Source organism: Perognathus longimembris, chromosome 13, assembly GCF_023159225.1.
Source record: "Perognathus longimembris pacificus isolate PPM17 chromosome 13, ASM2315922v1, whole genome shotgun sequence".
Classification (NCBI taxonomy): Eukaryota; Metazoa; Chordata; class Mammalia; order Rodentia; family Heteromyidae; genus Perognathus; species Perognathus longimembris.
In genome coordinates this window covers 8526796-8534816 of record NC_063173.1, presented here as the reverse complement: position 1 = coordinate 8534816, position 8021 = coordinate 8526796, and the positions used below count along the sequence as shown (strand labels likewise).

General features: G+C 38.0%; 1 protein-coding gene across 1 annotated transcript in view; it reads right to left on the bottom strand.

Moving 5' to 3' along the window:
* Positions 1-1152: 1152 nt before the first annotated feature.
* The window catches only part of Eed (embryonic ectoderm development), a 29469-nt gene continuing 22600 nt past the window's right edge, over positions 1153-8021 (bottom strand). Inside the window, exons 9-12 of the mRNA XM_048360193.1 lie at positions 6977-7082; positions 2607-2765; positions 1808-1881; positions 1153-1482 (exon numbers count right to left, since the gene is read on the bottom strand). Coding sequence (XP_048216150.1) covers positions 1356-1482; positions 1808-1881; positions 2607-2765; positions 6977-7082 — 466 coding nt within the window. The 3' untranslated portion in view covers positions 1153-1355. The remainder of the gene's footprint in view (positions 1483-1807; positions 1882-2606; positions 2766-6976; positions 7083-8021) is intronic.

Genomic DNA, 8021 nt, shown 5'->3' with positions numbered 1-8021 from the left:
TAGATGTCCTCAACACATTCCTGGCACTCATACCAGGACCCAGTTTTATGTTCCACATACCACTCAAATGGCTTTATGATACTCTGAGAAATTATACTAGAGAAAACCAACCAGTATTACTCAGGCACTCAAGAGTCATGAATCTAGGTGGTTGTAGTCTGTTGCACTACTTAAGTATACTTCTATCAGTGCACTCTAATATAGAGTACACTTAACACATACTAACCATGTTTTTCATTTTGTATGCATGAGATGAATTGGAACAAAGACAGACAAGGCACTCTAGACATTAATGTTGCTGACAGCATTGATTATACAAGTGAAACTTCAACCTGAGTTCAGATGATTACATCTTAGAACCTCGAATTTTGAGTAATGAATTCCTAAGGACTGAGAGGAAAAGATGCTTTCGCCCAATAGTCAAGCAAAAAGGAAAGAACCCATCACATGATATTTTGACCTAAGAGCCTGGATCACTATCAGACACCAGTTCCTCATGCCTCTAACCCGGCTTAGGAAGATCCCACTATGGCAGAAGAAACTTTTAGAGACATGAAACTATAAGGTATGCATTTCTAATCACCATAAACTTAAACTCCATTAGAAAGCCAGGTGCTGATGGCTCATGCCTGTCACAAGGCTGAGATCTGAGTATAGCAGTTTAAAGCCAGCCTGGACAAGAAAATCTGTAGGATTCATATCTCCAATTAACCCTTGGAAGTGGAGCTGTGGCTTAAGTGGTAGAGTACTAGCCTTAAGCAAGAAAAAACTCAGGGACAGCAACCAGGCCCAAGTTCAAGCTATGTGCACGCACACATGTGCGTTCACACAAATCAGAGCTTATGTGGCAAATACTATTTTAAACTAATATATTAAACACCATTTGACCTCCCTGAGGTAGATATTATTATTCCTGTTTTATGAGGCAAGCACTCTTGCCACTAGGCCATATTCCCAGCCCTATTATTCCTGTTTTACACACTCAGAAAAGTTATTTATTTAATCTTGGAAGAGCCAAGATTTAAATATAATTTAACACTTATTTCCAGATTAAATACCTTTTTCCAATTAAGAAAGTTATAGGTAAATCATAACTTTATTACTTTCAAACTTCCTCTCATCCCAATGAAAATAAGTAAAGTAACACACAGCTTTACAAAAATAAATTTTTATTAAAAGCAGTAGAGTCTGAGCAGGAAGACAGTACAAAGAATGTAAACAATGTAAACACCACTACATTCAGCTCAGCCTGATTGAATGCTGAAAACAAGTCTAAATGCTCTATGTGCCCTTACTAACAAGATACATTAATTCTATTTTACACAGACATACTCTAGTTTGCTTAGGAAAATATTTTATCGAAGTCGATCCCAACGCCAAATACTGGCATCATCACAAACAGCTATTAGAATGCTGCTATCCCTGCTAAAACTGGTTTGTCGAATAGCAGCACCACATTTATGATGAGTCAGTGTTGTACATCTGGGAAAAAAAAAAACAAGACAGGAAGTTAAATATCGTACACAACACTGTCAGCATTACCTTAAAAGAGTGAAAAAACAAACATAGTCCAAGTCTCATAAAAAGCACTTCAAACCAGAAGGTCTTCACTAAGAGTTTATTTTCAATTTTCATGAAATTTGAGTAATTCATTAATTTGAAGAGACCCCATAATGTGTACAAAAATATAAACATGCAACTCAAAATGATTACATGATCTAGGAAATCAATTGTTTCCTCTAATCTGGCATAACTTTGAATAAAAAAGGAGACATTTTGAATAGGTTGGAAATGTGTAAAGACTTACTTGGCTTTATGAGGATCTTCTACTTCTAAATCCCAAACATAAAGTTTGCCAACCTGATTGCCCAATGCAAGCATCTGTGTAAACATATTTTTAAAAACATCAAATTAATAAAACCATCAAGCTCTAAAGCATTCAAGCAATCCTAAGACATCTTCCTTACTTCAGAAAAACCTCGGCTCCAGTCTCTGACTGCGCTCTTGACTATTTCTTTGGATCTTATATTCCTGATTTATAAATAGGAATAAGAGGAATTATTATTTCACAGGTATCTTGAGTTATTAAATAATGCACTGTGCAGTTTTATGGAAGGCTTTACAGTTTATTAGCATGATATTCTTTTTTCTATCATAGTAGTAGAAAAAGCTGTGGAAAGCTCTTCCAAAACTTTGTTACAGAAATACTCAGTTAATTTGTCACCACAAAATTCTAACAACAGATTCCTCTACAATTTTAGGTAATCAGCATTTTGTCTATGTCTTTTATACTGATTTTTCTCTAAATTTTCTAAGACAAAAAGCTACACAAAAAGATAAGCACTCTCATCACAAAACATTAATAAGCCTTAGTACAGGTATCATGGACTATATATAACCACTGACACCCAACTGCCTGTGCTTTTACACCAGGCACTGCAAAAAGTGCTGACCACACAAGTAGATGTACAATATCAACAAGCAAAATAATCAATACAAAACACTCTAAGATTCTAAGAGGAAAAGAAACATGGACACAACAGAAAAAGAATTACAATGGTCTTTTTTAAGTCAAATAATTTCAAAATGTAAAAATATGCTGCTACCTTTTGCCAGAAATCCATAGAAAACCTCATGTACCAAATGTCACACTGGCTGTAATCAAATCGCCCAAGAATAGTCACATTAGACTCACTAGGTTTAATTTTATCTATATTATCTTCCATTTTGCCGGGTTTCCAGCATACAATGGCATTTTCACAAGACTAAAAAAGAGGAATGAGAAAAAGAAGTATTAGTTATAGAACTGGACTTAAAATTAAAACATGACTCTCTTGCTATTTTAGAATAGCTCAAACTATTTAATTCACTGATATACTCTGCATTTACACCGTCAGCATCCATACTTGAGAAAAACATCTGATTATATATAGAATCAAACAATAAAAAGAATTCTCTTCCTACCTCAGCTCTAGATATTTTGGTGCCTAGACAGAGGTATTTGACAGCAGGGTTTAATTACAGAAACAGACTACAATATTAGAATACACCGCTTCTCATAGCCTGGCCCTTACTTACTTTACTAGTTTTATCTTTCCACAGTTTCCTGATCAGCTTCTAGCCTCCAGTGCTTCCCTTTACCTTGGTAACTACTAATCCATCTACGCAGTGTCTACACCACATTGTAGCTGCTCACAGACAATAAATGGATCCATTGAAAGGGACATTAGCAATCACATCATGACTAGGGTAAGAGAAAGGACTAAAAGCACTGCTTTAACATCAAGAGAGTGCCCATGGGATGAAAACGGCCTATATTTCCCTATCCTCTAATATTTAATCTTTGGAACACACTCTACTTAAAGCAGCAATTTGTTTTTTTAAAAATACAATGAGGGGCTGGGGATATGGCCTAGTGGCAAGAGAGCTTGCCTCGTATACATGAGGCCCTGGGTTCAATTCCCCAGCACCACATATACAGAAAACGGCCAGAAGTGGCGCTGTGGCTCAAGTGGCAGAGTGCTAGCCTTGAGCAAAAGGAAGCCAGGGACAGTGCTCAGGCCCTGAGTCCAAGGCCCAAGACTGGCCAAAAAAAAAAACAATGAAAAGAAAATTGCAAAATTGAGGGAAATGGCTGTTCATGTGACCTTCTAGGACTTCGGGTAGAAGCGAGGAATGCTGCATCTTATAATCAACAGGATACCTCTTCCTCCCTTTCCCCTAGCTATTTAGCCCAACCTCAACAGCACCAAAACTAAGAAAGTAATGTAGGTGGGCTGGGGATACGGCCTAGTGGCAAGAGTGCCTGCCTCATATACATGAAGCCCTGGGTTCGATTCCCCAGCACCACATATACAGAAAATGGCCAGAAGTGGTGCTGTGGCTCAAGTGGCAGAGTGCTAGCCTTGAGCAAAAAGAAGCCAGGGACAGTGCTCAGGCCCTGAGTCCAAGCCCCAGGACTGGCAAAAAAAAAAAAAAAAGTAATGTAGGTGAACAGTGTCCCCAAGAGTTCCACAGGACAGTCTACATTATAATCTTAGGTGGCAGCGCTGCAGGAGTCACTAGCATTAAGCAGTTTAACCATCGGGCAACAAGATTGAAGTGAGGACAGCACACTTCTCCACTCATTTCAGACTTTGCAATTCCAGTGTTATATATTTTGTACAAATGCTTAACTGCAAAGCACCTGAGATTATCTAGAAAGTTGTTAATGATTTAACTGGATCAGTAACTTTGGAGTTCTCTCAAGACTCATCTGGGCCCAGCTTTACTCAACTGGAATTCCTAAGAGGGAGGCAGAAGCAGAAATGTAAAGTAGCTCTTCACGTGTGCCAGATCTAGACCCTCTGGGTAAGAGATATAGGAATCGCTTATTGTCATGCTCTCCAAATCTGACACTACCAATATATATAATTCAGTCTCATCTCCCAGCCACATCCAGCAGTCCTTCCTACAGTCTATGAACTTTTTTTTTTTTTTGCCAGTCCTTGGCCTTGAACTCAGGGCCTGAGCACTGTCCCTGGCTTCTTTTTGCTCAAGGCTAGCACTCTGCCACTTGAGCCACAGCGCCACTTCTGGCCGTTTTCTGTATATGTGGTGCTGGGGAATTGAACCCAGGGCCTCATGTATACAAGGCAAGCACTCTTGCCACTAGGCCATATCCCCAGCCCCAGTCTATGAACTTTTTATTGCTGCTTCCAAGGTGATTCAGTAGAGGTATTTTTCCCTACTTATACCACCTAGTATAACTTAAAAGTCTGATTCTCACATCTAAAGCAAACATAATTCTTTTTCTGGTGCCTTGTGTATGCTAGGCAAGTATTCTACCAATGAGCTACATCCACAGACAAAAATGTTTTATTAGTGGAGACCTCTCATGGAAACACAAAGCATATAGATATAAGAATTTACCACAACTAATAACTGCATTTCAAAATTATCTAGACAAATTATCAAATTATTCAAACCAAATTTGTGTGTGTTTGTGCTGGTCCTGGGGCTTGAACTCAGCGCTTGAGTGCTGTCCCTGAGCCTTTCTGTTTACGGCTAGTGCTTTACTACCTGATCTACAGTTCCACTTGTACCACTTCTGGCTTTTTTTTTTTAAGTAGGATTTTCCTGCCCTGGCTGGGTTTGAACCATGATCCTCATTTCTCAGCCTAACTAGCATTCGTTTTTGTTTTTGGTTTTTTTTTTTGGGGGGGGGGCAGTTGTGAGGCTTGTACTCAGAGACTAGGCACTGTGAGCAATTTTTGCTCAAGGCTAGTTTCTACCACTTTGAGTCACAGCAACATTCTGGTTTCTGGCCATTAATTGGAGGTAAGAGTCTTATGGATTTTCCTGCCCCAGCTAGCTTCAAACCATGATCCTAAGATCATAGCCTCCTGTGTAACTAGGATTACAGGCATGAACCACTGGCAGGCACCTGGCTGGCATTTCATTTTGAGGGTAAGACAAAGGCAGTTTTTTATATTGAAGTATTGAGGAATTTATTTGGGAAGTATTTGTTTCCTGTATACTCTTCTTTATAAACTAAATAAACTTAACCTTTGCTCCTCTAGGCTGATATCCCAGAAAAATAAAAACTTAAGAATCCTATCCACAAAGAATCCAGTCCACAACAGTTGATTAGCAGATTCCTAATAGCTGAAAACACAAAACAACCAAGACAACTTATAATAGATGGTGAAATTAACTGTGACGGTACAGCCACACCACAGAATGTACTTAAGCATAAAAATGGAGAGCTACAGATACAGGCAACAACATGGGTAGAACTCTAGGACATTGTACTGAGTAAGAAAACACAATCTCAAAGATCCCAAACTGTGACACATTGTTGAATGCTGATAATGAAATATACACAAATTGTATCATATCATTTTCCTGCCTTAGTTACCATGCGACAGTTAAATAAGATATAACCATCGTGGAAAATTGAGTAATGATCATAACAGACCTTTCTATACTATCTTTGAAACTGTGAATCTATTTCAAAATCAAAAGTTTAAGGACAAAAACCAACACACCACACCAAAGAGTAAAACAACTTCCATAAGGATAAGAAGAAAAAAATAGGCTATATGTTCAAGAAAATGTGGAATACGCTGAAATCCGCATCAAGAAATGAGAGCAATTTCTCTGAAGTTAAAAATCTTAAACATTCCAATAATATCACCAATAATTTCTGTGAATTACCAACTTTAAGAAGTTATTTTTAATGTATGGTTAGCTCTCAGTATCTGAGGAACTGATTCTAGGACCTCTACAAATAAATCATGGATGTTCAAGTACCTTATTTAAATGGCACAGGATGTGCATATAACCTAGGTAAGCCATGGTTTCTGGCAATGTCTAATATATTCTAACAACCTATGGAACAACCTTCCATATACCTACCTTCAATCATCTCTAGATTTATGGCATCTAATACAATATAGTTTTCATATTATTTATAGGGAATATAGAAAAAAAAAGTCTGTACATGTTCATTACAAATGCAAATGCAATTCTTCCCGATTTTTTTTTTTTTTGTCATAGGGCTTGAACTCAGGGCCTGGGCACTCTTTCTGGGCTGTTTTGCTCAAGGCTGTAGCTCTACCAATTGAACCACAGCACAACTTCCAGTTTTCTGGTGGTTAACTGGAGGTAAGAGTCTTATGCACTTTCCTGCCCAGGTTGGCTTTGAACCAAAATCCTCAGATCTCAGCCATATGAGTAGCTAGCTAGGATTACAGACGTGAGCTACCAGCACCCAGCCACCCCCTGAATATTTCTGATCAGAGATTGGTTGAATTACAAGAGTATGGAACTCATGGATATGGAGGGCTGAATGTATACCTATATCCAACACGTTCAGAGTACAGTGAGCAAACTACAGTCTCTGAGTCAGTTAACGCTAGACATTCACTTAGTTATCAACACACACACATACACACACACACACACAATACAGCTTAACTGCAGTTTTCCATACCTTGGAAAGAATCAAATCGCCTAACCATCGCACACAATCAACATAATTCCTATGTATGTCTCTGGTAGAAAAGTCAGGAAAGTGGATTTTCTGGGAAATAAATGGCCTGAAGGAAGAATGGAAATGTTAAAAATTAAAAGTATAGTAAAATATACTTTGTGCCTTTATTAAATGTTTTTGGTGGTGCCAAGAACCAAACCCAGGACCTCAAACATGTTAGTAAGCAACCTTTCACTGAGCTACGTTCTGTGTTCTTACTTTAGTATTTGAATTTGAGAGCTAAAGTGTCTATTTTTTTCTCTTGTATTAATATCCATTATTGGCTTCAAATTCATTTTTATTTTTGTCTCACATTAACTTCTGCTTCCTTCCTTTTACTATCTATAGCTCAAAAACAATTACTTTAATTCTGGTTTTCTTAGCCAATGATAAAAAGAGCTGATTTCAGGGGTTAAAATTTCTCATTAAAATATACTTTGCTACCTAATCAATCCTCTACAAATATTTCAAGACAGTTATCCTAGGAACAATGAAACGTTTCAAATCTACTATAAGTTTAGGTAAGAGTACTGCCTTAAGCAATAAATTCTGATAACAATCCTCACAGATATTTGACATAAAAACTTTTCCAAGTAATTTCTTCATTTAGAGAAAGAAAATGTGAAATTTGTGAGAAGACAAAGATAATAAGCTATCCCGTAAATTAACAGTACCCTTAACACTTCAAATGTACTGCCTAATCTTTTGTTTTTGCATGCTAGGTATTGAACCCAAGCAACACAGCCACTGGGCCACACCCTCACCCCATGAATTTTCCTTCTCTCCCCCCCTCCCCTAACCGCACTTTTTAAAATTCAGGTACTGGAACTTGAACTCACGACCTTGTACTCTTGCTTATTAGCTTTTACATTTAGGGCTCTTGGTGCTCTACTTCCAGCCCATGAGTTTTTTTTTAAACCAGGGGTTGAAGTTAGAGCCTCTTGACTGATAGGCAGACACCTTGCCACATGAGCCACACCCCTGGCTACTTTTGGCATTGTTGTGT